This window comes from Papio anubis, chromosome 3 (genome assembly GCF_008728515.1).
Source record: "Papio anubis isolate 15944 chromosome 3, Panubis1.0, whole genome shotgun sequence".
Lineage (NCBI taxonomy): Eukaryota > Metazoa > Chordata > Mammalia > Primates > Cercopithecidae > Papio > Papio anubis.
The window spans coordinates 24,466,286-24,493,429 of NC_044978.1; the positions used below are offsets into that span (position 1 = coordinate 24,466,286).

Genomic DNA, 27,144 nt, shown 5'->3' on the forward strand with positions numbered 1-27,144 from the left:
GACGAGGTTCTCTGGTCCTCAGGTGTGGGGGGCCAGGGAAGTCGCGCCGGCGCTCTCGGGTGATGTTCTCCGGTCCACAAATGCGGGGGCCGAAGAAGTCACGCCGGCTCCTGCCGGCGGTGGACTTTTATGCCTGGGAGCTGGAAGGGGAGGAGTTTGGGGCGTGTATGTAGGAGTGGCTTCTTGAATTTCGGTGTCCCCGGCTTGACGTCATTCTGCGCATGTTCAGTTGATTTGGTTCTTTTCCCGGGCGCGGGAAAATCTGTGATGAAGAACCCGGAAACAGGGACTGCTCCATCTTGTTCACCTTCCTCCATCTTGTCCCTTTTCCTTCACCCAAACAGGGGCGGGACAGAGTCTTGCTCCTCACTCAGGCTGGAGTCCAGTGATCACAGTTCACTGTGCCCTCAACTTTCTAGGCTCAAGCGATCCTCTCACCTCAGCCTCCGGAGTAGCTGGGACTACAAGCACATATAGGATTTAAAAAGGTAATTCTAAAGTGATTCTTACCTGGGCACAGTGGCTTATGCCTTTTATCCCAGTTATTTGGGAAGCAGAGGGGGGAGGATCCCTTTAGCGCAGGAGTTGGCGACTGCAGTGAAGTGTGATCACAGCACTGCATCCATCCTGGGTGACAGCGCAAGACCCCGTCTCTAAAACAAACTAAAGTGATTTTTAAATTGGAGTATAGACAACAACATTGGGTAATGGCTGCATGGAGATTCATTATCTATACTCTCTACTTTGTGGAAGTTTAAAAATGTTTATAATAATATTCTTAAAAGATTTAACTGAGAAACAGAAAGGTTTTGTAGGCAAAAACATTGCATTGTGTTCAATATATATATTAAACATATCAATTTATGGCCAGGTGCAGTGGCTTACACCTGTAATCCCAGCACTTTGGGCAGCCTCGGCGGGCAGATCACTTGAGGTCAAGGGTTTGAGACAAGCCTGGACAACATGGTGAAGCTCCGTCTCTATGAAAAATCCAAAAAATTAGCTGGGTGTGGCGGCTGGCACCTATAATCCCAGCTATTCGGGAGTCTGAGGCAGGGAGAATTGCTTGAACCCAGGAGGTGGAGGTTGCAGTGAGCTGAGATGGTGCTACTGTACTCCAGCCTGGGTGACAGAGTGAGGCTCTGTCTCAAAAACAACAAAAGAAAACAAAACAAAACAGGAATCTTGATTTCTCCTCAACTCTGAAGCCAGAAACCTGACCCTCTCGCAGTCTTGTCCACCTCAATCAATGGAACGTGGAACCTTTGTTCACCTAGTATTTGAAGCAGAAAATCAAGAAGGCATCTCTGATTTCCCTCATACTCTTGCTCCCTACAAATCCACCATCAAGTCCTGCTGTCCTGCCCCACACTGTGTCCCTGAGCTCTGACACACCCTCCTTGAGGACACCTGGGAACCCTCACCTGGTTAGCTAACCCTGGCTGTCCTCCCTCATCCTCCACCCCTCAGAATCCAGTGCTGTCACCTGGGATGCTAATTTGGGGGCTGTGTCTGGCTTCATGTGTGTCCTGTGAAGGCAGAAGACAGACTGATGACAGATCGGCAAGAAGCCATGAGTCCTAAGGGGACGGCAGAGAAAGAGTCATCTGTCCCAGAAACCAAAGAGAGCAAGGGGCAGCTGTCAGGGGCCTGCAGCAGGGGCCCGCTCCTAGGGGATAGGGACAACTGTAAAGGGACTGATAAAAATGTGTGGGAGGCAGGGCGTGGTGGCTCCCGCCTGCAATCCCAGCACTTTGGGAGGCCGAGACGGGCGGATCACAAGGTCAGGAGATCGAGACCATCCTGGCTAACACGGTGAAACCCCGTCTCTACTAAAAAATGCAAAAAAACTAGCCAGGCAAGGTGGCGGGCGCCTGTAGTCCCAGCTACATGGGAGGCTGAGGCAGGAGAATGGCATGAACCCGGGAGGCAGAGCTTGCAGTGAGCCGAGATCAGGCCACTGCACTCCAGCCTGGGCGACAGAGCGAGACTCCGTCTCAAAAAAAAAAAAAAAAAATGCGCGGGAGCATTTCAGTGGAGTATCGGGGCAAAGGCCAGAGTGGCTCTAATGGGAGACAAGAGATAAACATTCATTATAATTCCTAAAGGTAATCAGCCCAGAGCCCGAAGTCAAAGTAAAAGAATAGATTATTTGGGTTAATTTACATTTCTGAGGTAAGTGATCCTTTCTCAATTCTGTCCCTCCCACCTATTAGCTGATTCCATTTGGTTTTGGCCCCACCCTACGATTATAAAGCAAATAATCAAAATACAGCAGTTTTTCTGCCAAAGGGGTTTTAATGCCAAAATGAGTGAGAGTGTGGCAGGAGGAGCCGCAGACAAAACCTCTCAGACACCGAGTTGTAGAAGGAAGGGCTTTATTCAGCTGGGAGCATTGGCCAGCTACTGCCTTAAAATCCGAGCTCCCTGAGTGCACAATTTCTGTCCCTTTTAATCTGAGGGCTCACAACATTAAAGATTTCACATGAAAGGGTCGTGATTGATTTGAGCAAGCAGGGGGTATGTGAGAGGGGCTGCATGCACTGGTGGTCAGAGTGAAACAGAACAGGGCAGGGAGTTTCACAATGTTCTTCTATACAATGTCTGGAATCTATGAATAACATCAGTTTCTAAGTTATGAGTTGATTTTTAACTACTGGGTTTAGGCCAGGCAAGCTCAGGCCTGGTTTCGGGCCTGGCGCCGGGCTACCTGTCTTTGGTTTTACTTTCTTGTCTTTTCTTAAAGCAGGTACTGAGTATAAAACAATATAAAACAATATGAGAGGGTCTCTGTCTTTCCTTAAGAGTTCTGTCTTAAAAATGAAACTGAGTGGCCAGGCACGTGGCCAACGCCTGTAATCCCAGCACTTTAGGAGGCTGAGGCGGGCAGATCGCCTGAGCTCAGGAGTTGGAGACCAGCCTGGGCAACACGGCCAAACCCCATTTCTACTAAAAATACAGAAAATCAGCTGGGCGTGGTAGTGCATGCCCATAATCCCAGCTACTCGGGAGGCTGAGACAGGAGAATCCCGGGAGGCGGAGGTTGCAGTGAGCCGAGATCACGCTACTGCACTCCAGCCTGGGCGACAGAGCAAGACTCTGTCTCAAAAACAAACAAAAAGGTGAAACTGAATGTTTTCAATCCTCTAAACTATAGTAGAGTTTTAAAATAGTTTAAATGTTTAATATTTTCTGGGAAAAGAACAGAGATGAAAACCATCAGAGGATTGTAGAGTGCTGTGTGCTGGTTGCCTCTTCACATACTCCCTGAGTGCTCTCAGACACACCCCGGGGACGTACACTGCCTTTTATCTGTTGAGGAGACCCAAGCCTATATCTCATCAATAGATTACTAATATCTTTTCCAATTCTAAATTATTTCAGTCATGCTCTGCCATTTATTAGCTCCACAACCCTGAGCAAGTAATTTATAATCTCCTTGAATTTTATTTTTTTCACCTGTAATATGAGGACATGCGTGCATATATACTTGATCACAGTTACCCCCTGGCATTGCTTATTAGTATTAAGAAAAGAACACATTAATCTGTAAATCTTGTTTGGAGCCTGAATTAAACAAACTAACTCTAAAACACACAAATTTTGAGGCAGCCTGCAGAATTTGAAAGGAGAAAAGATATTTGATGATACTGAAATTACATTTAATTTTTAAAGAGTGATTATGATATTACTGTTACTTTTTTTTTTTTTAATTTGAGATGGGGTCTCAACATATTGCCCAGGCTGGTCTTGAACTCCTGCCTCAAGTGATCCTCCTGTTACTGGAGTGGGTCTCGATTCAGATCCCAAGAGAGAGTTCTTGGATCTCGTGCAAGAAAGAATTCAGGGCGAGTCCGTAAAGTAAAGTAAAAGCAAGTTCATTAAGAAAGTAAAGGAATAAAAGAATGGCTACTCCATAGAGCACCCTAAGGGCTGCTGGTTGCCTTTTTTTTTTTTTTTTTTTTAATTTTTTTTGAGACGGAGTCTCGCGCTGTGTCACCCAGGCTGGAGTGCAGTGGCGCGATCTCGGCTCACTGCAAGCTCCGCCTCCCAGGTTCACGCCATTCTCCTGCCTCAGCCTCCGAGTAGCTGGGACTACAGGCGCCCGCCACCACGCCCGGCTAGTTTTTTGTATTTTTAGTAGAGACGGGGTTTCACCATGTTAGCCAGGATGGTCTCGATCTCCTGACCTCATGATCCACCCGCCTCGGCCTCCCAAAGTGCTGGGATTACAGGCTTGAGCCACCGCGCCCGGCCTGGTTGCCCATTTTTATGGTTTTTTCTTGATGATATGCTAAACAAGGGGTGGATTATTCATGTCTCCCCTTTTCAGACCATATAGGGTAACTTTCTGATGTTGCCATGGAATTTGTAAACTGCACTAATGGGAGTGTAGCAGTGAGGACAACCAGAGGTCACTCTCCTCGCCATCTCGGTTTTGGTGGGTTTTGGCCAGGTTATTTACTGCAAACTATTTTATCAGGAAGGTCTTTATGGCCTGTATCTTGTGCCGACCTCCTATCTCATCCAATGTCTTAGAACGAGTAAGCATCTGGGAATGTAGTCCCGTAGATATCAGCCTTATTTTACTCAGCCCCTACTCAAGATGGAGTTGCTCTGACACTCCCACCTCAACCTCCCAAAGTGCTGGGATTACAGGCATGAGCCACCACATCTGGCCTATTACTGTTATTTTATTTTATTTCATTTTTTGAGACAGGGTCTCAGTTTTGTCAACAAGGCTGGATGTGGTGGTGCAAACACCATTCACTGCAGCCTCGACTTCCCAGGCTCAAGTGATCCTCCCATTTCAGCCCCCAAAGGAGCTGGGACTACAGGCTATATTACCGTTATTTTAAAAAAGACTCTTTATCCTTTAGAGATATATGCTGAAGTATCTTTGGATCAAATGACATGATGTCTTCAAATGATATGATTAACTATAAAAGAGTCTAAGTATAGGAGGTCAGGACCAGCATGGGCAGATAAAACAAGATTGGCCACATGTACATGACTGCTGAAAATAAGAGATTCAAGAGATCTTTGCTATTCTTTTTACTTGTGCATATGATTGAAATATCTTTTTATAAAATTGGGTTTATGTACTTGGTTTTATAGACAGGACCTCGCTCTGTCACCCAGGCTGGAGTGCAGTGGTGCAATCATGACTTACTGCAGTCTCTACCTCCTGGGCTCAAGTGATCCTCCTGCCTCAGCCACTTGAGTAGCTGAGACTACAGGTGCACACCGCCATACCAGGCTGTTTTTGTTTTGTTTTTGTTTTCATTTTTTGTAGAGACAAAGGTCTCAGTATACTGCCCAGGCTGGTCTTGAAGTCCTGGTCTCAAGTGAACCTCCTGCCTCAGCCTCCCAATGCTCTGGGATTATAGGCATGAGTCACTCTGCCTGGCTTTGACATTTCTTATAATTAAAAAAAAAAAGCAAGTACAGGAAAAAAGAATATATGTAAATATATGGAATATATGGAATTAATATCTATATTATTTTTACACAAACATCATAGTATAAAAATATCTAAACACACAGAATAGGAAATCATAATACTATCACCCAAAAATACAGTTCGCCCTCAGTATCTGCCAAGTTCTGCATCCCGGGATTCTTCTCTTTTCTTTTTTCTACACCATCTGGAAATCAAAGTCTGTATCCCAGGATTCAACCAATCACTAATGGAATATTTTCCATCAGGTGAGGCAGAAGCCTCCATATTGAGGCAAACTGTAAGGGATCTGAGAATCCATCTGAATTTTGTTATCCAAGGGAGTCCTGGAGCCAATCCTCTGCAGATACCGAAGGATGATTGTAATCATATTCTAAAGTATGTATATTGAGACTTTTTTTTGTTTTTTTTAGAGAGAGGGAGTGTCACTCTGTCGCCCAGGCTAGGGTGCAGTGGTGCTATCATGGCTCACTACAGCCTCAAGCTCTTGGGCTCAAGTAATCCTCCCTCTTCAGCCTACCAAGGAACTGGTACTACAGGCATGGACCACCATTCTGGCTAATTTTTTTTATCGTAGAGACAGTCTTGCTAAGTTGTCCAGACTGGTCTTGAACTCCTGGGCTTAAGACATCCTTCAGCCTCAGCAGCAGTATATTTTTTCAAAAAGTATATTGTAAACCTTTTTCTAGAGAATATATTTAGTACTCTTTCTCTCTCTTTATATATATATACTCTATTTATATATATATATATATACTCTATATATACTCTATATACTTTATATATATATATTCTCTCTATATATACTCTATTTAGTACCTCTTAGGGTCATACAGCATCATGTAAGTACAGTATAATTTATTAAATCACTCTCAATATCTAGGCTGTTTTAAAATTTTGACATTAAATATAAGGCTATGGGAAAATTCCTTGCAATTTCGGCAAGGATTCCTTTTCTCTTTTCTTTCCTTTTCTTTTTGTTTCTTTTTAGTAGAGACAAGGTTTCTCCATGTTGGTCAGGCTGGTCTTGAACTCCTGAGCTCAGGCAATCTGCCCACCTCAGCCTCTAGGATTACAGGCGTGAGCCACCGAGCCTGGTGTGAGCTAGTCTCGACACTGCACTCCAGCCTGTGCAACAGAGACCTGTCTCTAAGTTTTGTTTTTGTTTTCGTTTTTGTTTTGAGACGGAGTCTTGCTGTGTCCCCCAGGCTGGAGTGCAGTGGCCGGATCTCAGCTCACTGCAAGCTCCGCCTCCCAGGTTTACGCCATTCTCCTGCCTCAGCCTCCCGAGTAGCTGGGATTACAGGCACCGGCCACCTCGCCCGGCTAGTTTTTTGTATTTTTTAGTAGAGACGGAGTTTCACCAGGTTAGGCAGGATGGTCTTGATCTCCTGACCTCGTGATCCGCCCGTCTCAGCCTCCCAAAGTGCTGGGATTACAGATTTGAGCCACCGCGCCCTGCCTGAGTTTTACATATAAATAGAATTTACATATAAGGAAAAGACTTCCAAGGCAGCCTTGCTCACCTGTGGTCCATTATGCACAACATTCACTATACTCAGCAGCCCGAAAACCAAACAGACCTAAGGATAAAAAATGCAAATCAATGTTTGGAAGATCTTGAATGTTTGTGTCCAAAGAAATCTGTGTTATTTAATACCAAAATATCCCATTAGCTTTCTACATTCTTCCTGTCTTTCCAAAAAGGCAGGGAGGTGATGGGTGTTTTCCTTGTGTCCTGAATCCTTGTCAGTTAGAGGGTTAAATGATTTATCTCAACCAGGTTACACTGGTAGGAAGTAAGCAGTAAGTCTGGATTCCAACTCACCTAACATCTACTTGAATCCAAATAGTTTGCTTTTATTACAGCTCCAGTCTGCCTAAGTAGAGTGATTTGGGGTGCCCAGGGTGTGGAAGGGAGGAAAAGAGAAAATGGGGCTTGGAGGGATGGGTGGTCATTAAGTGTGGGAGGGAAAAAAAAATGCAGTTAACTTGATAGGAAGAGGGGCCTTTGGGGGAGGGGAGCCAGCAGGGGGCCGGACATGCCATCTTCTCACCTACAGAAATGAAATAGGGCCAGCTAGGCAGCCAGTCTTCCCATTACCCCTGAGTGTTCTATTTATGTCGTTTCCCCTCCAGGGTCAAAGATCTTTCCTTTAAAACACAGCACTTTCTTCAGTGCCCTCGGCTGTGTCTTGTGGCATTCCTTTCATTAGTTTCAATTGTTTATAAGCAATTACAGTACAAGATACTATGCTAACTAAGGCTTTGGTCAAACGGTTGGATAGCTTCAGTCTCTGCTTTCGCTGAGGAGGGCGTTTATAAATCTAGTCATAGGACAGACACTGCAAGAGTCATTTTACTAGGTGTCCTGAGTGGGTTTTTTTGCTGTTGTTTGTTTGTTTTGAGACAGGGTTTCATTGTGTCGCCTCACCTGGGCGGTGGAATGCGGTGGCACAATTAGGGATCATTGCAGTCTCTTACAAATCCCAGTCTCAAGTGATCCCCAAACTTCAGCCTACCAAGTAGCTGAGACTACACGCATGGGCCACCATGCCCGGCTAATTTTTTCCATGTTTTTGTAGAGGCAGGGGTCTCACTGTGTTGCCCAAGATGATCTCTCAAACTCCTGGGCTCAAGCGATTTTCCTGGCCTCCTAAAGTGTTGAGATTATAGGCATGAACCACTGCGCCCAGCAGTCCTGGGTGTTCTGATGCTGCAGAACAGTGGCCTACAGGAGCAGATAACAGGCTTACCTCCCCTAGTGCGACCCGGCCTATGAAGGCTTCCTGGGGAAATGGCTAAGATCAAGCTAAGGCCTCAGTCTAAATCAGGGGTAACCAATCTTTTGGCTTCACTGGGCCACATTGGAAGAATTGTCTTGGACCACACATAAAATACATTAACACTAACAAACAGCTGATGACCTTAAAAAAAAAATGCAAAAATGGGCCGGGCACGGTGGCTCACACCTGTAATCCCAGCACTTTGGGCAGAGGCAGGCAGATCACAAGGTCATGCATTGAAGACCACCCTGACCAACATGGTTAAACCCCGTCTCTACTAAAAATACAAAAATTAGCCGGGTGTGGTGGCAGCATGCCTGTAATCCCAGCCACTCAGGAGGCTGAGGTAGGAGAATTGCTTGAACCCAGAGGCAGAGGTTGCAGTAAGCCCAGATACGGAGGTCGTGGAGGTTGCAGTGAGCCAAGACCGCGCCACTGAACTCCAGCCTGGGCGACAGAGCAAGACTCTAAATAAATAAATAAATGCAAAAAAATATCATGTTTTAAGAAAGTTTATGAATTTATGTTGGGCTGCACTCACAGCTGTTTTAGGATGCATGCAGCCTGCAGGTTGTGGGTTAGACAAGCTTGGTCTAAGTAGTGATCATCTGGGTGAAGGAGACTATACTTGTACAGCACGTATAACGGTAACTTTGTGCCGTTTTACCAACATCTCCCCACTCTCCCGCCTCCCAGCCCCTGTTGACTACCATTCTACTCCCTGCTTCTATGTATTCAATCTTTTAAGATTTCACATATATGTGAGATCATGCCATAGTTTTATTTATTTATTTTTTGTTTTGCTTTTGAGACGGAGTCTCGCTCTGTCACCCAGGCTGGAATGCAGTGGCGCGGTCTCGGCTCACTGCAACCTCTGCCTCCTGGGTTCAAGCGATTCTACTCCCTCAGCCTCCCAAGTAGCTGAGACGACAGGCACACAACGCCACGCCTGGTTAATTTTTTTTTTTTTTTTTTTGAGACGGAGGCTCGCTCTGTTGCCCAGGCTGGAGTGCAGTGGTGCGATCTCCACTCACTGCAAGCTCCGCCTCCCAGGTTCACGCCATTCTCCTGCCTCCGCCTCCCATGTAGCTGGGATTACAGGCGCCCGCCACCGCGCCCGGCTAATTTTTGTATTTTTAGTGGAGACGGGGTTTCATCATGTTGGCGAGGGTAGTCTCGATCTCTTAACCTCATGATCCACCCTCCTCAGCCTCCCCAAGTGCAAGGATTACAGGCGTGAGGCACCACGCCCAGCTGCCATAGCTTTATTTCTGTGTCTGGTTTATTTCATTCAGCATAATGTCCTCCAGGTCCGCCCATGTTGTCACAAATGACAAGATCTCCTTTTCTTTTTTCTTTTTGGCTGTAAATTTATTCATTGCAAAATAATCTTCTCCAGTTTTACCGAGGTGGCTGACCACGTCCATGACCAAATCTGCCTGTAAACTGGAATTCAGTTGCTGACCCAGCCCCAGCCTCAGCTTTCTTGTTGGCACCAGGGGGCACAGCACTCCGTCGGTTGGTATCTCTGTCGGCTTCCCCTCTTGTGAGTCTTGCAGGTCACTCACCCTACAGACCTTCAGGCCAAGGCCTGCCAGTCTCCAGACAGCTGCGGAGTCGAGTGGCAGGCCCAATCTCTCGGGGGTAGATGAAGGTAATCATGGAGATACTGGAGGTAATCATGGAGATACTTTACCTCAGTGGTAAGGTAACAGTAGAAATGTCTCCAGGCCCTGGGCCTGGTGGCTCATGCCTGTAATCCCAACATTTTGGGAGGCTGAGGTGGGTGGATCACCTAAGATTGGGAGTTCGAGATCAGCCTGACCAACATGGAGAAACTCTGTCTCCACTAAAAATACAAAATTAGCCGGGGGTGGTGGTCAATGTCTGTAATCCCAGCTACTCAGGAGACTGAGGCAGGAGAATCACTTGAACCTGGGAGGTGGAGGTTGTGGTGAGCCGAGATCGCACCACTGCACTCCAGCCTGGGGACAGAGTGAGACTCCATCTCAAAATAAATAAATAAATAAAATCAAAATAAATACATAATCAAATAATCCCATATTTCCATCAATCAGCATTCAACATTCATCAGGATTTCACTAATTCCTGTTTTCTCCTCCTTTTAATTGCTGTCATTGAGGGGGAAGTACCCACTCCAACAAATATGGGTATAATCTTAGATAACCTGTATTATATTTAACAAAACAAGCAATGCTTCCTCCTTGGTATTATTTTATTCTTAATATGTATTGAAAATTCCCCAAGTGCCTTATAAAATGTCTTTTTGGCCAGGTGCCATGGCTTACGCCTGTAATCCCAGCACTTTAGGAGGCAGAGGTGGGTGGATCACCTGAGGTCGGGAGTTCAAGACCAGCCTGGACAACATGGTGAAACCCCATCTCTACTAAAAATACAAAAATTAGCTGGGTGTGGTGGCACGTGCCTGTCATCCCAGCTACTTGGGAGGCTGAGGCAGGAGAATCACTTGAGCCTGGGAGGCAGAGGTTGCAGTGAGCCTAGATTGTGCCAGTGCACTCCAGCCTGGGTGACAGAGCAAGACTCCATCTCAAAAAAAATTAAAATAAAATAAAATGTCTTTTTTTTTTTTTTTGAGACAGTTTCGCTCTTTTTGCATGAGCCACTGTGCCCGGCCAATAAAATGTCTTTTTAAAGTTGGTTTGTTCAAATCTGGATTGAAAGAAGTTTTATGTTTTACATTTAGAAATTTTATTGGTTTCAACTAAAAAAATATCATTGCCTTGTTGAGTAGAGTAGGTAACTGTCCTGTATTATTTCACACATTTCTGTGTCATTTCCTGTGTCACTTAACTTATTCCTTGACCCCCATATTTTCTGTAAACTGAGAGTTAGTTATAAAGGCTTGCTAAATTCAGATTTAACTTTTTTCTTGACAAGAATAATTCATAGATGATGTAGTGTACAGTTGACTCTTGAACAACATGGGTACAAGCTGAGCAGATCCACTTATACAGATTTTATTCTGCCTCTGCTACCTGAGACCAACTTCTCCTTTTCTTCCTCAGCCTACTCAACGTGAAGATGACGAGGATGTAGACCTTTATGATCTACTTCCACTTAATGAATAGTAAATATATTTTTCTTATGATTTTTTCCTTTTTTCTTTTTTGAGACAGGGTTTCTTTCTGTCACCCAGGCTGGAGTGCAGTAGCACAATTATAGTTCACCGCAGCCTCGGCCTCCTGGACTTAAGTGATCCTCCTGCCTCAGCCTCCCAAGTAGCCAGGACAACAGGTACTCACCACCATGCCTGGCTAAATTTTAACATTTTTTGTAGAGGTAGCATCCCACTATGTTGTTCAGGTTGGTCTCAAACTCCTGGGCTCAAGTGACCTCCCATAGTGCTGGGATTACAGGTGTAAGCCTCTGTGTCCAGCCTTCAGCATTTTTTTTTTTTTTAATTTTTTGCCTTCCTGAGCTGTAAACATCCACTTTTAATAAGGATTTAACTTTCTCATATCAGAAACAGGGCTTGGTTGCCCTTAATATTGTTACCAGTTCTCTAGTTCTGTTCCTCAACGTATTTGATCCAGGTATCTGCCTTATACAACAGCCTCCTGGTGACCATCTCCCTAATAAGACATGTAGATAAAACCTACTTGACTCACCCCACTGGCCTGCACACCCCACAGGGGACTGTATACATTTGCTGCAAGGACTACCTCTCATACAGTGTGACCCCACAAAACTCATGCCTGCTTACCTCAAATCCACCAACTAGAATGCCCCTTGGGAAATGCACTGGACCCCAATAAAGGCCTTGGCCCATTGGTCTCTCTCTCTCTCTGGCTCCTCAACCGCTAGGTGATCAGCACTGCCCCTGCAGCCTTCTCATCAGCCCTCAACAGTACTGTCTTCTCTCATGGACCTGTAATAAAACTGTTTCTGTTATTTAATGTGTTTTTGTTGCGTTACCTCCTCTATGTCAAACTCTACTAACACATGGGCTTAACTTTTCTCCTGGTCAGGGCTCTCCTACAGAGTGGCTGTCTTGGCATGAATAAGCTGGAAATAGGTCCGACAAGAGCCACAGGGTGTTTGTCAGTATAAACAAGTTTCCTGTGAGAGGGACTCCTGGTCACAGATTGGATACTCAGGCATTAGGCCATCCACTAGGATAAAGAAATATCCCATCAGAGGCACCCTGTAAATATCCACTACCAAATCCCCTGGAGTTGGGGCAGGGCAGGGCTGGAGGGTATAGCCACTCTCTGGAGAAACCCCAAGATCAAATAAGAGAGAAATATACTACCTCTCTGACCTTACTCCAGTATTTTTCTTTACTCACTACTTGTCACCGGCTTCCTTGCTATTATTACAGCTTGACAGTCCCTTCCCCATACACTTTCTCAAGCCATGCACTCTGAAATGAAATTTGATGAGGACCTATTTCCAAGCCTATGCCCTCAACTCAAATGTTTGCTCAGATTCCACGTTCTCCAAGATACCTACCCTGACCACCCACCTCACATAGCTAACTCTCCCTCATGCACAGCACTCTCATACGGGTGACATTGACCTGCTTTTCCCTATCACCACAGTATCTGATCAGCATCTAACACACTACAGCAATTCTTTGTGTTTACTATTTTATTGTTTCCTTTCTCCCCTCCAGGAAGTCTGCTGCTTAAGGATGGAAACCTTTGTTTTGCTCATCTAATACAATTCCAAATTGCAGGCAGATGTTCAGCATCCCTAATCAAAACACATAAAATCAAAATGCTCCATAATCTGAAACACTGAGTGCTGCCATGACACCCAAGTGGAAAATTCCACACCCTACACTTTTGCTTTCTGAGGGTTCAACGTACACAAACTTTGTTCCATGTAATTACCTGCAGGCTGTGTGTATAAAATGAATTTTTCCTTTCAAATTGTGTCCCATCCCCAAGATATCTCATCGTGCATAAGCAAATATTCCAAAATCCCCCCCAAAATCTGAAAGCTGAAACACTTCTGGTTGCAAGCATTTTGGAAAAGGGATACTAAACTAAGCTTTGATTAGTCAGTAAAATAAACAAAGTCCAAACACTAGGGCTACAAAAGATCTTAAAGGATTATGAAAAACAGTGGTATCCAAGCATCAAGAATCAGACTGATATCAGACTTGTCAAAACCATCAAGTTTTAAAAATTAAAATGATTCCAAATATTCTCTTTAACTGCCACCCAAATGTGGGAAAAGTCATTTGCAAATTTGTAGTCTGACAAACTTTACAATGCTGCAACATTTGGGTTGATGATACCCCAGAATGAAAAGATAAAGAGGAAAACAGAGGCTTAAACCAAGAAAGAAGCTAAGAGTAGAGGTCAATTCCTAGAATGGTAGTGCCTGGAAGTAGTCACGAGTGTAGTTGGTGTAGATTGGCAGGTGATACACAGAAAGAGAAAAAGAGCTGTTAGAGATTACTTATGGATTGTGCACAGGTAAGTATATGTGGGGAAAGTATTTAAACAAAGTGAAATCTTCATTAACCACAAAAATAAGTCAGTTGTTTCAACTGACACACACAAAAGAACAGAAACAAATTATGAGAAATATGGAGGTAAACAGAAGAATCCACTAAAAAAAAAGCTTTGTGACAAGTATGATATTCATATAATGTAAGCAACTTTAAATAATTGTCTTAACTAAAAAAAAAATTATAGGCAATTTGAAAACATTTTATTAGACATGTTAAGTAACATAATTCTAAAATATTTTATCTTAGAAATCAAAGCACTTGACAATTGATATTCATAGACTAAATATATGAAAGTGGCATTATGAACATCTTTTTATAGTTGCCAAAAATTTAGGAGAAAAATCAACTCTGGTTTTCAGTGGTAAAACTTAAAGATTCCAGAAATGAGATTAAATTTACTGGCTAAGTTACCTACAAAAACTGAAACAGACTCATTTACCAATTCCTTATCTTTCAGAATCTGATACTGAGCAGATTTTAAGAGGTTCAGAATCTGTTCCAGTATAGAAATAAGGCCAAAGGGCTTCTGTGAAAGAATCATTAAAAGTATAGAGAACAGACCTATCATTCATATTATAAAAGGAAAGATCGCCCAATTCATAGTCCAGAAAAATACCAATCTTACTGGGTTTTACTACTGGCAGAAGCCGGGTTGTCTTAGGACCTGATGCAACATAACCACTCTTCATGTATCGCCCAATTGCCCAGAATCCACCCAGAACTGATGGCTGATCCTGCCAGTTCCTAAGAAGACAGGCTTGACACACACCCAATATCCATTTAGGTTTGTTTCCCACTTCTACCTCCCAGTAATGTCGGCCAGAACTAAATCGCTGAGAGCCTAGGACAGCAGGGCAGACATAAAATCTCTTTGGGTTATAACAAATGTTTGGTTTTGTTCTTCCATATCGCACAGCTTTTCTATCCTCAGAGACAATAAGTTGAGGATGTGCTGTGTCAAGATCTAGGATCACATCTACTTGAAATGGCTTGATAATTCTGTCCAAGCCAGAATATTGAGGAGGAAGACTGAAACCATATTTTGTTAATCTAAATGAAAAGAGTTCAGGACGTTTTAGATTTTGATAACTGTGGTGCACACTCTTAACACGTGTCAGTAATTCCAGGTTTGACTGCACAGACTTGCCCTCTACCTCCCTCAGTAGATGTTTTAACGTGGAAACATAATCTGAAAATTTTACAAGGTTTTCATTTAGTTTTTCTAAAATGTTCATCTCTTCATCTTGTATCTGCCTAAGAATAGTCTCTTGCTCGTTCTGTAAAAACAATCTAATTTGCTCAAACTCAGAATTTATTTCTTCCCTCTTATATTCTACCTTCTTTTTCAGCTCCACTGATTTGCTGCCTTGCAGAATTATCACTTTTTCAACTCGTTCTATATTATTCTTCAAGGGCTCAATGCTACCTTCCAGAATTTCTCTGTGATAAGAGGCAGCTTTCTTAACAGGGCAAATGTAGTGCTTCTGGTGTTTAGTGGAGAAACTGCACTGTGTACATAAGATCTCTAGATCCTTCAAACAGAAGAGGGTCAGGAACTGATTGTGTTTTTCACACACGGCATTCTCTTTCTGTCTCTTTCTTTTGCTCCTCCTAATATGGAGTTGTTTAGCAATTTCAGTCAAATTACGGAGCTGGGGGTTCCTCCTGAAGCTCTTGTATGGAAAGCAAAAACGGCAGACAGGACAGGGAAAGGTATCATCTAGATCCTTCCAGGATACATTGAGGCAGGAGCGACAGAAGTTGTGCCCACAGTTGATGGTCACTGGGTCTTGCAAGTACTCCAGACAGATGGGACAGCTAGACTCCTCTTGGAGGTTCACCAGAGCCGTCACGAGTTCCATTGAGCTGCGAACAAAGGTAGTGCGTAAGGTAAGCTCCCTCTGGTCAGTGTGAAGGAACTGTGAAAAGGAAGCTGGGCTGAACTTGTCCGGCCTCCGTAGAGTGCAAACCCACTGAGAAGTGGATACCCCTCCCAGACCTTGTAGATTGATCAGGTTTAGGTTTCACTGGCCTGGCATGCTGATGGCACCCACTGGAGTCTTGTTTAGTCCCCTGCTCGTTCGCTTGGAGGATAATAATTCAAAGCTTACAGCTCTATTATAGATCAGCCCATCTGAATCTACCTGTAATGATTTTCTTCTTCAATAAACTAGCCACAGGTTATAATACGCAGTCATTCCTGTGGATGAGAAAAGATTTTTAATTTCAGAATCTCCTGGATTTGGAATCACAATATAATAATTGGTTCAGGCAAGAATCATCACTAACTATAAAAACTACCGGGTAAAATGTTATGGGGGAATGATATTCACATTCTCAAAATTTTACTCTAGGATTATATTTTAATTACAAAGAGAAAAATAAGTACTTTTATAATGTAGAGAATACCACCTTATCCAATGATGGGGCAAACTGATGACCTGCAACGGGGAGCAAAACATTACCATCTGTAGAGAACTTGTGCAGAATATATATATAAAATACATAAGATTCTATTATATGTAACTGTGTATTACATATAAAATTCTATTGTATATAACATACAATTGTTATTATTTTTTGAGATGGAGTTTCGCTGTCACCCAGGCTGGAGTGCAATGGCACAATCTTGGCTCACTGCAACCTCTGCCTGCTAGGTTCAAGTGATTCTCCTGCCTCAGGCTCCCAAGTAGCTCGGATTAAGGGGCCCACTACCACGCCTCGCTAATTTTTGTAGTTTTGTTAGAGACGGGGTTTCACGCTGGCCTCAAACTCCTGACCTCATGTGATCTGCCTGCCTCAGCCTCCCAAAGTGCTGGAATTACAGGTGTGAGCCACTGTACCTGACCTATAAAATTATATATAAAAATGTATGTATGTATATATAACAGTGAAGAAATCCAAATCATACAAGATTCAACATGAAAATGGTTCTCAACAGCACAAATGACAACAGTGCTGGGAAAAAAAGCAGGTTTTTTTTTTTTTTTTTTTTTTTTTTGAGACAGGATCTTGCTGTGTCTCCCAAGCCAGAGTGCAGTGGTATGACCATGGTTCTCTGCAGCCTCAGCCTGCAGAGTAACCGTGACCACAGGCTTGTGCCACCAGGCCCAGCTAATTTTTAAAATATTTTGTAGAGATGGGGGTCTCTCTATGTTGGCCAGGGTGGTTTTGAACAATCCTCCCACCTTGGCCTCCCAAAGTGCTGGGAGTATAGGTGTCAGCCCCTATGCCCAGCCTGTTTCCTTACATATGAGGAAAAACAAACGAACAATAAAAGCAATTCATTCTCTTAGCTTAGATTCTAGACTGAGAAAAAAAAAAAAGTTGTAATAAAGTGGATAGTATAGGACAAAGTGAAAAAATGGAGGATGTACTCTTTATTAGATATTAGTAATACATCAAAGTTAAGCTTCCTGAATTTCCTAACTGCACCATAGCTACAAAAGAAAATGTCCTAATTCTTAGGAAATACATGCTTAAATATTTACTGGGGAAGGGGTCATGATCCTTATAAACACCTCTCTTTTCCTTCGGGTCACCTCACAACTCCTATCTGCTGCTCATCAATCTGACTGCCTCCCACCCCACCCTCTAGTCTCTCATTATCCCATCTCTTTACTTTCATAGAACTCAATCATACTCTGAGATTGTTTTCTTCAGGTATTTGTTTCTCTTTTGGCCTTAGCTGGTGAATGAGATAGACTGGAAGTGGGTACTTAGTCTACCTTATTCATAGGGAGGTAGTAGAAAATCAGTAAAGACCTTCAAGAAAGTGAATCACGAACAAGTGGATACATGAATGAATAAAATCCAAAAATAATACAAAAAGAGAATAATGTCAATGTTATAAAACATAAAATTTAGGTTGGGAGACTGTTCAAAATTAAAAGAGAGCCCCACTGCACTCAGCCCATTTCAGAATTATTCTAGTATGAATAGAATCATTCATCTTAGATTTAATGAAACAGGAGCTGGGCGCATTAGCTCACACCTGTAATCCCAGCACTTTGGGAGGCCAAGGCAGGCGGATCACTGGAGGTCAGGAGTTCAAGATCAGTCTGGCCAACATGGTGAAACCCTATCTCTACTAAAAATACAAAAATTAATTTGGCGTGGTGGTGCTTGTCTGTAGTCCCAGCTACTTGGGAGGCTGAGGTGGGAGAATCACTTGAATCTAGGAGGTGCGGTTGCAGTGAGCCGAGATCACAGCACTGCACTCCAGCCTGGGCGACAGAGCATGTCTCAAAAAAAAGAATGAAAAGAATTAATGAAACAGGTTATATGTAGTTGTCACAAATTTTAAGATCTACTCCTCACCCATTTCATTCCAACACTTCAGCAGAACACACAGCTACATCAGGCTTAGGGTCCTGAAGGAACTATGAAAAGGAAGTTGGGCTGAACTTGTCCTGCCTTCCTATATACACCTGCAAGTAATCCCAGTCTATAGGTAAATTCATTCCTTTTCCCTTTGACTCCGAATTACCAGATCTTCTGGCCACTGCCATCCATGTGAGTGCTCTTAAATAGCTGTGCTAGGTCAGTGTGTGGATGGTAGAAATGGACTGGTGAAAGTGCGTTCTCTAACATACACCGACTGACAGCTGTATCTTCCTCTGATCTAGTAGGGTTCAGAATCTAACCATTCTATGTAAATGTCTCATCTTTGCAAACACTATTTCCTTTACCTAGAGGATCCTTTCCTCACCTTTTCCCCAAGACTGATCTCTCATGATATTTGGAAACAGCTCAAAAGTCTCCTTCTCTGGTAAGGTTTACTGTGTGTCAGGAACAGTGCATTCCACAAAATAACCGATCTTCTTAATTAAACCCTCACAACAAAGCAGGAGATCTGTCATAAGCCCTGAGTGTACCTCTTTGGTCTCCAGAATAGGCCAAAAATTTCACTATGACCACTCTATCTAGGATATTTCTCATGGTTGTGTTTGCAGGAAGTATCCTTGAAAGAAGACGTAAAGTGTCAATTTGGGACAAAGAACAGGTTTGCTAAAAAAAATAGATTCCCAAGCTCGGGGTTCACTGGCTATGATGCAAACCTACATTGTGTATGACATCTACCATGGTCCCTCTGCACCACCTCTGTGGGACTTGGGAGGCATGGGGAACCAACACCAGCATGATGCACATGCTGCCAGCTGTGCCAGGAGTAATGAAGTTCTTTGTCTCCAATCCAAGAGTGTTATATTTTCTGAAAGTATCCATTAAATATTAACAGGATAACTTAATAGCTTGTGAGTAAGGTAAAATCCCAAACCCTCAGAGTTTGGTTATTATCTTCAATTACAAACATGGAATGTAAATGTATAATGATTTGGCTGGGCGTGGTGGCTCACGCCTGTAATCCCATCACTTTGGGAGGCCAAGGCAGTTGGATCACCTGAGGTAATGAGCTCGAGACCAGCCTGGCCAACATGGTGAAACCCCATCTCTACTAAAAAATATAAAAACTAGCTGGGCATGGTGGCACGCGCCTGTAGTCCCAGCTACTCGGGAGACTGAGGCAGGAGAATTGCTTGAACCCAGGAGGCAGAGGTTGCAGTGAGCCAAGATACTGCCACTGCACTCCAGCCCTGGCAACAGAGTGAGACTTAGCAAAACAAACAAACAAAAAAGTATAATGATTTGATAGGCTTATCCAAAGTCCTAATACTAACTGGTGTGACTACTGGTGTGATACTAAATCACTAAGCACCCTTTTTTTTTTTTTTTTTTGGGTGTGTGTGTGTGAGACAGAGTTCTGCTCTCGTTGCCCAGGCTGGAGTGCAATGGCACAGTCTCGGCTCACTGCAACCTCTGCCTCCGCCTCCTGGGTTCAAGCAATTCTCCTGCCTCAGCCTCAAGTAGCTGGGACTACAGGTGCACACCACCACGCCCAGCTAATTTTTGTATTTTTAGTAGAGATGGGGTCTCACCATGTTGGCCAAGCTGATCTTGAACTCCTGACCTCAGGTGATCCACCCACCTCAGCCTCCCAAAGTGCTGGGAACTGGGATTACAGGCGTGAGCCACCGTGCCCAGTCTCTCTTTTTTTTTTTTTGAGACAGAGTCTCACTCTTGTCTCCCAGGCTGGAGTGCAATGGCATGATCTCAGCTCACTGCAACCTCTGCCTCCCAGGTTCAAGCAATTCCCCTGCCTCAGCCTCCCCAGTACCTGGGATTACAGGTGCCTGCCACCATGCCCGGCTAATTTTTGTATTTTTAGTAGAGACGGGGTTTCGCCATGTTGGCCGGGCTGGTCTTGAACTCCTGACCTCAAGTGATCTGCCTGCCTCAGTCTCTCAAAGTGAGACAGATGAGAAAGTCTCTACAGATGTGAGCCAACACGCCCGGCCTAAGCACATCATCTTTTTTTCATATTCACATTAGTGCATAGCCTTGAAAACCTTTATTAAAGTGCTTCATATAGCGTTCTGTTTAACCTACCCAGATGGATATCCACAAATTGTTACTATGTCAAATAGTCTAACGAGGGGAAAATTAAGATTTTTAAACGTTTTTTAAAAAAAACACGTAAGATGATATAAACAGATATCACACAGATATTATTATTAGGTGGCAGTCTCTAACGGGATGGGTGTTTCACTCCAACATTCACTTACCTAGATCTATATGTCATTGATCAACTAACTTAATTTCTCCGAGTTTGTTTCCATTTCAGAAAGCTGAAAGTATTAAATGAAAAAAACCATGTAAGGATAGTACAGTGCCTGACCCAGAACAGATGCTCACCGAGTGGTACTGTGCAGAAGAATGAGCACCCTTAGAAGGCTGCTTGCAAGGCTGCTACTTGGCTCATGTCTGGCAACTTTGATTTCCAGAATTTATAATGAACTTATGAGGAAATGGGTCCTGCCATTCCCTTGTAAGAATGGCTCACTATTGGCCAGGCGCGTGGCTCACACCGTAATCCCAGCACTTTGGGAGGCCAAGGCGAGCAGATCACCTGAGGTCAGGAGTTCAAGACCAGCCTGGCCAATGTGATGAAAACCCGTCTCTACTAAAAATACAAAAACTAGCCAGGTGTGATTGTTCATGCCTGTACTCCCAGCTACTAGGGAGGCTGAGGCAGGAGAATCACTTGAACCCAGGAGGTGGAGGTTGCAGTGAGCCGAGATCACACCATTGCACTCCAGTCCGGGCAACAGGAGCAAAACTCTGTCTAAAAAAAAAAGAAAAAGAAAAAAAAATGGCTTACTACAACTACACCTACAGTGTTTATACAAACAATGAGGTTTATGATGAATAGCTGCTTTCCTTCTGAGAAACTAGAATTTTGATATAAGCTAGGTGGAGAAGCCTGCATGATCTCTTCTCAAGAAAAATTCTGGAAAGACAAATCTTTAACGAGCATCCTTGGTAGACAACAGTTCACTCGTTTATCACTTTGTCTCCAGAGAAATTAAGCAGGTCCTGTGTGACATCACGTAGAGATGACTCCTGGAAGCTTATGCTCCATTTCTTCCAGACTTCATCCCACACACTGTTTTCTTTGCTGGTTTTGCTTTGTATCCTTTCACTATAATAAACCATAATTGTTGGCCAGGCATGGTGGTTTGCATCTGTAATCCCAGCACTTTGGGAGGCTGAGGCAAGAGGATCAGTTGAGGCCAGACATTCAAGACCAGTCTGGGCAACAGAGCAAGACCTCATCTCTACAAAATTTTATAAAAATCAGCCAGACATGATGGCATGTGCCTATAGTCCCAGCACTCGGAAGGCTGGGGTGAGAGGATGCCTTGAGCCCAGGAGTTCAAGGCTTCAGTGAGTCATAACTGTGCCGTTGTACTCCAATCTGGATGACAGAGCGAGATGTCATCTCAAAATAATTAGGTTATAACCTCAAATAATACTATGCTGAGTCCTGTGGTCATTTTAGCAAATCACCAAACCCGGGGGTGGTCTTGGGGATACTAACACAGGTAGTATTTAACTGTTGTAGTATATATATTATAGTGCTATTTAGGTCTAAAACTACTGTATCTCTCATTGTTCCTAATTAGAAAAGGTGTTAACTGCTTATAGCAGTAGTTGGGCCGAAAGTGTCATGTACATTCCAATTTTGAAGGGACAGTAAGGTATTATTACATCTTAAAAATTATAATATTTTTCAATAATAAGAAATTAAAATAAAATAATAATGTGTCCTTTAACTCTTCCCACCTTCCAATTTAACATTTTCATAAATAACAATGTCATTGCATAGGCTCCTAATCCTTATTTTAACACACCATGTTTAATGGATGCTTTGGGGTTGGGTAAATTTGAAGAGGCAGTTTTAAGCATTCTGAACAAAGCTGTACAGCCAATACATTGCAAAATATAACTGGAATTTTTTAAATTATAAGAACCACATTGCTATTAAAAAAAGGGTATTTCATGGACGGGCGCAGTGGCTCATGCCTGTAATCCCAGAACTTTGCGAGGCCGAGGGGGGGTGGATCATGAGGTCAGGAGTTCAAGATCAGCCTGACCAACATGGTGAAACCCCGTCTCTACTAACAATACAAAAATTAGCCAGGTATAGTGGCATGCACCTGTAATCCCAGCTCCTTGGGAAGCTGAGGCAGGAGAATTGCTTGAACCCAGGAGGTGGAGGTTGCAGTGAGCCAAGATCACACCACTGCCCTCCGTCTTGGGCGACAGAGTGAGAATCCATCTTTAAAAAAAAAAAAATGTGTATTTCATTTAAAATAAAAAAGTGCAGGGAACATTCCTGCAGAGATCCCAGAACTCCATGGTCGGTCCTTCCCCACACACTCCAGCTTCCCCACCCATCTTCCAGACTCAGGCAATGAAGTTTATAAAGAACAGCATTGTAAGCCACTCTTCCCAGTCCGAGCTATAAACATTAGCCTACTATAGTAACTATCTTCTGATACCTGAAGACAGGGCCCCTGTCTCCCATCATCCATGGGAGAGTCGGGGCTTGACTTCCTTAAGTGCCAGCGAGCAAACCTGGGTGTGTTTCACGTGACCCAACCACCCCTTTCCCACTTTTTGTAATTTTTCACTTCCCTGACTCTACTGAGCTCCTTCCTACTCACTACCTTCATTCCCCAGTTCCCCTTTGAAGCGCTTGGTCACCTCTGTACAAATCACAGTTGAGTTCTGTTCATGCTGAATTCTTCTCCCTATTGCAATAGTACATTACTGATTAAAATCTGTCCTTATGACTACCCAGTGTCTGGCTTTATTTTTGACATGCTCTGTCTCCTCAGTCAATTCCATAACTCTATAGTTTCCAAACACAAATCTAACCCTATAACCTTCCGATTTCCAATGGAATGGCCTTTCTTACTCTTAAGTATTACAAGACTCACCAACATCTGGACTTTACTCTTTTCCTGGCTCCACATATCCGATCATACTGCAGATTATAGTTGATATTTTTATATTTATTTTTGTCAACCTTTGGTTAAGGACACTGGAGAGTACAGTTCGAGGTCTGAATTCTTCCTTGTTTTCCTCAAAACTGAATTACCAACTCAGATTCTTATGCTGGTGTACGGTGTGTGTTCAATAATTATTAGGCTAATAAATCAAACCTGCGGTAGATTCCCTACTCTCAAAATTCAGCCTTTACTGCTTGAGAACTTGTCACATTAAAAAAGAAAAATTCAACCTCTATTACCTAATTTATTTTATTTTTTGAGATAGTATCTCACTCTGTTGCCAAGGTTGGAGTGCAGTGGCACGATCTCCATTCACCGCAACCTCTGCCTCTGGGCTCAAGCGATCCTTGCACCTCAGCCTCCTGAGCAGCTGGGACCACAGGCACGCCCCACCATGCCCAGATTTTTTTTTTTTTTTTTTTTTTGTAGAGACAGGGGTCTCACTATGTTGCCCAGGCACTAGCGTGAGCTAGAACTCCTGGGTTCAAGCGATCCTCCCGCACCGGCCTCCTCATGTTGGGGTTACAGGTGTGAGCCACCGCGCCTGGCTCCTACTCTGATTCTTGTGCTGGTCCACAGTGCGGGCTCAATTGAATCAAAATGAATCAAATGAATCAAACCTGTGGGAGATTCCCAGATCTCGAGATTCAACCTCTGTTACTTTAGATGATACGAAACGTAAGTGAGCCTAAACTTTCTCATCCGTAGCAGTTTCCTAACAGCCAGATCCTTGTGAGGACGGAAGGAGATGAAATCCGCCTGAGAAGTGTTGGCCCTGTAGGGTGGTAGATCCTTCCTTAACGCTCCCTTTATAATTTTTGGAGATCACGTGGCCACTTCCCAAACTGGTGTTCAGATCAGAATCTTCAACAAAGTTCAATCATCCGGGTCCCACCGCCTCCGCGGCTAAAACAGAATCCGGCCGAGCACGGTGGCTCACGCCTGTAATCCCAGCACTTTGGAAGGCCGAAGAGGGCGGATCACCTGAGGTCGGAAGTTCGACACCAGCCTGGCCAACATGGAGAAACCCCGTCTCTACTAAAAATACAAAAATTAGCCGGGTGTGGTGGAGAGCGCCTGTAATCCTAGCTACTCAGGAGGCTGAGACAGGAGAATCGCTTGAATCCGGAAGGTGGAGGTTGCAGTGAGCCGCGATCGCGCCACTGCACTCCAGCCTGGGCGACTGAGCAAGACTCCGTCTCAAAAACAAAAAAAAAGGATCCACAGTCTGAGCTGTCGGGGACAGGTGGCGATCCCGAGGTGTGGGCACAGCTAATACTCAGGAAGCCCCTGCCCAGTTAAGGAGGCCTCCCGCCAGGCCCTACTGCGCCTTTCCTGCGGCCCTCCCAGCTTACCTGGAGCAGCTGGACCGGCGGTTCAGGCCTGATGCCGTACAGGACCCGTGGAACCCCGCGGGACGCAGAGCGGAACCCCCACACAACCCCGCGCGCCTTGGTTTTCCAGTTTCGGGCGCACAATTGACCCGCGCGGTGGTTGGCTGCACCACCGGAAGTGGGCGGGAAGGGCCTGAGCATGCGCCAGGGTGCAGGGAGCGTGGGAAGATTCTGAGGAGAGCCTGGGGCGGCTCCCTCCGTCCTGGGGGCCCTGATGGCTTCAGCGGGTCATATAAATCACAATGGCCATCTTTTCAGAGTTTTCATTCCTATGAGCAACTTTTGGTTTTTTTTTGTTTTTTGTTTTTTGTTTTTTTGAGACAGGGTCTCGGCTCACTATAGTCTCGACCATCCAGGCTCAAGCGATCCTCCCACCTTACAGGCGCGCGCCACCACGCCCGGCTGATTTTTGTATTTTTTTGGTGGAGGCTGGGTTTCGCCATGTTGCCCCGGCTGGTCTCGAACTCATGGACTCAAGCGATCCGCCTGTCTCGCTGTGAGCCACCACGCCCGGCCAGGGTGATTAGTTTTAACGTGTAAGAGGAATAATCAGCTCTTTGGATCAGTTTACGTCTCTGGTTGAGAGGCTGCGTAGTTACCACCCTGGAGATTAGGCCCCACCCTACCAACTCAGACTCACCAAGGTCTCTCCTGAGGAGTTGATATTTAAAGTAGATTTTAAGGGACGAGTATGAGTTTGTTGGACTAACTTGAGGGTAAAATCTTCAAGGCTGAAGGATTAGTAATTGTGAGGAGCCTCTTAAGTCTTATAACTTGGTAAATAAGACACTGAAAGAGGCTAATATTTGCAGAAGAAATCATAGAATTGGCATAGCAGTTTTTTTTGTTTGTTTTTTGTTTTTTTTTTCGAGACAGAGTCTCACTCTGTCACCCAGGCTGGAGTGCAGTGGCGCGATCTCGGCTCACTGCAAGCTCCGCCTCCCGGGTTCACGCCATTCTCCTGCCTCAGCCTCCCGAGTAGCTGGGACTCCAGGCGCCCGCCACTGCGCCCGGCTAATTTTTTCTATTTTTAGTAGAGACGGGGTTTCACCATGGTCTCAATCTCCTGACCTTGTGATCCGCCCGCCTCGGCCTCCCAAAGTGCTGGGATTACAGGCGTGAGCCACCGCGCCCGGCAAATTTTTCCTATTTTTTAGTAGAGACGGCGTTTCACCGTGTTAGCCAGGATGGTCTCCATCTTCTGACGTCGTGATCCGCCTGCCTCGGCCTCCCAAAGTGCTGGGATTACAGGCGTGAGCCACCGCGCCCGGCCGGCGCACTTTTCTGGTTAAAATTTAGGGCTACTTGGCCAGGCGCGGTGGTTCACGCCTGTAATCCAAGCACTTTGGGAGGCCAAGACTCGCGGATCAGCTGAGGTCGGGAGTTCGAGACGAGCCTGGCCAACGTGGCGAAACCCCATCTCTACTAAAAATACAAAAAATTAGCCGGGCATGGTGGTGCATCCCTGTAATCCCAGCTACTCGAGAGGCTGAGGCAGGAGAATCACTTGGACAGGGGAGGCGGAGGTTGCAGTGAGCCGAGATTGGGCCATTGCACTCCAGCCTGGGCAACAGAGTGGGACTCAATCTCAAAAAAAATAAAACAATAAAATAAAATAAATAAGTAAATAAAAAAACTTAGGGCTACCTTCCCAGAAAAATACCCTCCTGTGATGAAGTCTGAGATTTGATGGAAGAGTGGGAAGTAGGAACAGGGGACAAGTGAAATCTTCAAATCTTCACATCTTAGTGCAGAAGATGCAATCAGAGAGGATGATAAAGGCTATAGTCAGGAGGACACTGACTGCATCTGGAGTCTGACCAATGGTACGAAGGAAAGGAAACTCCAAAAGCTTAAGGCTGAATGGGGCCAGATTCCACCATAACATTAAACCAAAGGCTGGGCGGGTGGTTCAAGCCTGTAATCCCAGCACTTTGGAAGATAGAATGGAGAGGATCGCTTGAGGCCCTGAGTTCAAGACCAGCCCGAGTGACAGAGCGAGACTGACTCAAAACAGAAAAAGAAAAGATGGATTGTGTTGTGCTCCTGCCCTGGATGGAGGACCACGAATCTGTTCTGCAAGGACATAAGGAGCTCACAATCCTCAGTGAACCCCTGACTGGTGCACACAAGGCATCTCTGAGCCTCTGCTGGGAACAGAATATCTCAGTGAGAATCACCTTAGGGGTACAGGTGAGGGAGACTCAGTGAAAGGCATGGAGCCTTCAGCAGGACCTAAGCTGGGGGTAGCCACATGGGAAAGAACCTTGCTGGCTCATGTATTTTAATTTTTAGCAATACTTATGTACTTTAGAAACATATTTTAATATATATTTAAAATTTCATATAATTATAAACATTTTTATTGTATTATAGTAGCATTATATGTATATATTATATATAAATATTTCACATGATATGTATATATTACCTATAAATATTTAATGAAAATTAAAATTTTTCTTATGGCATTATGTTAACTATATATATATACACATAAACATGTACGGTTCACTTTTTACTCTTAAATCTTCAATGAGGAAGTTCTTTTTTTATCATATGGGAATTGAAGAATTATACT

General features: G+C 44.2%; 1 protein-coding gene across 2 annotated transcripts; it reads right to left on the reverse strand.

Moving 5' to 3' along the window:
• Window positions 1-11,690: 11,690 nt before the first annotated feature.
• Window positions 11,691-24,927, reverse strand: TRIM60 (tripartite motif containing 60). 2 transcript variants are annotated; one of them, XM_009207801.3, is made up of 4 exons: window positions 24,525-24,926; window positions 20,377-20,439; window positions 15,753-15,953; window positions 11,691-15,619 (listed from the first exon to the last, which is right to left on the reverse strand). In XM_009207801.3, exon 4 carries the CDS (start codon window positions 15,613-15,615, stop codon window positions 14,200-14,202), a length of 1,416 nt encoding a protein of 471 aa, XP_009206065.2. In that variant the 5' UTR covers window positions 15,616-15,619; window positions 15,753-15,953; window positions 20,377-20,439; window positions 24,525-24,926; the 3' UTR covers window positions 11,691-14,199. The 2 variants fall into 2 exon arrangements, with proteins under 2 accessions (XP_009206065.2, XP_021794613.2); XM_021938921.2 differs by having other exon boundaries at window positions 11,691-16,194; window positions 24,525-24,927.
• Between the last annotated feature and the right edge of the window lie 2,217 nt (window positions 24,928-27,144).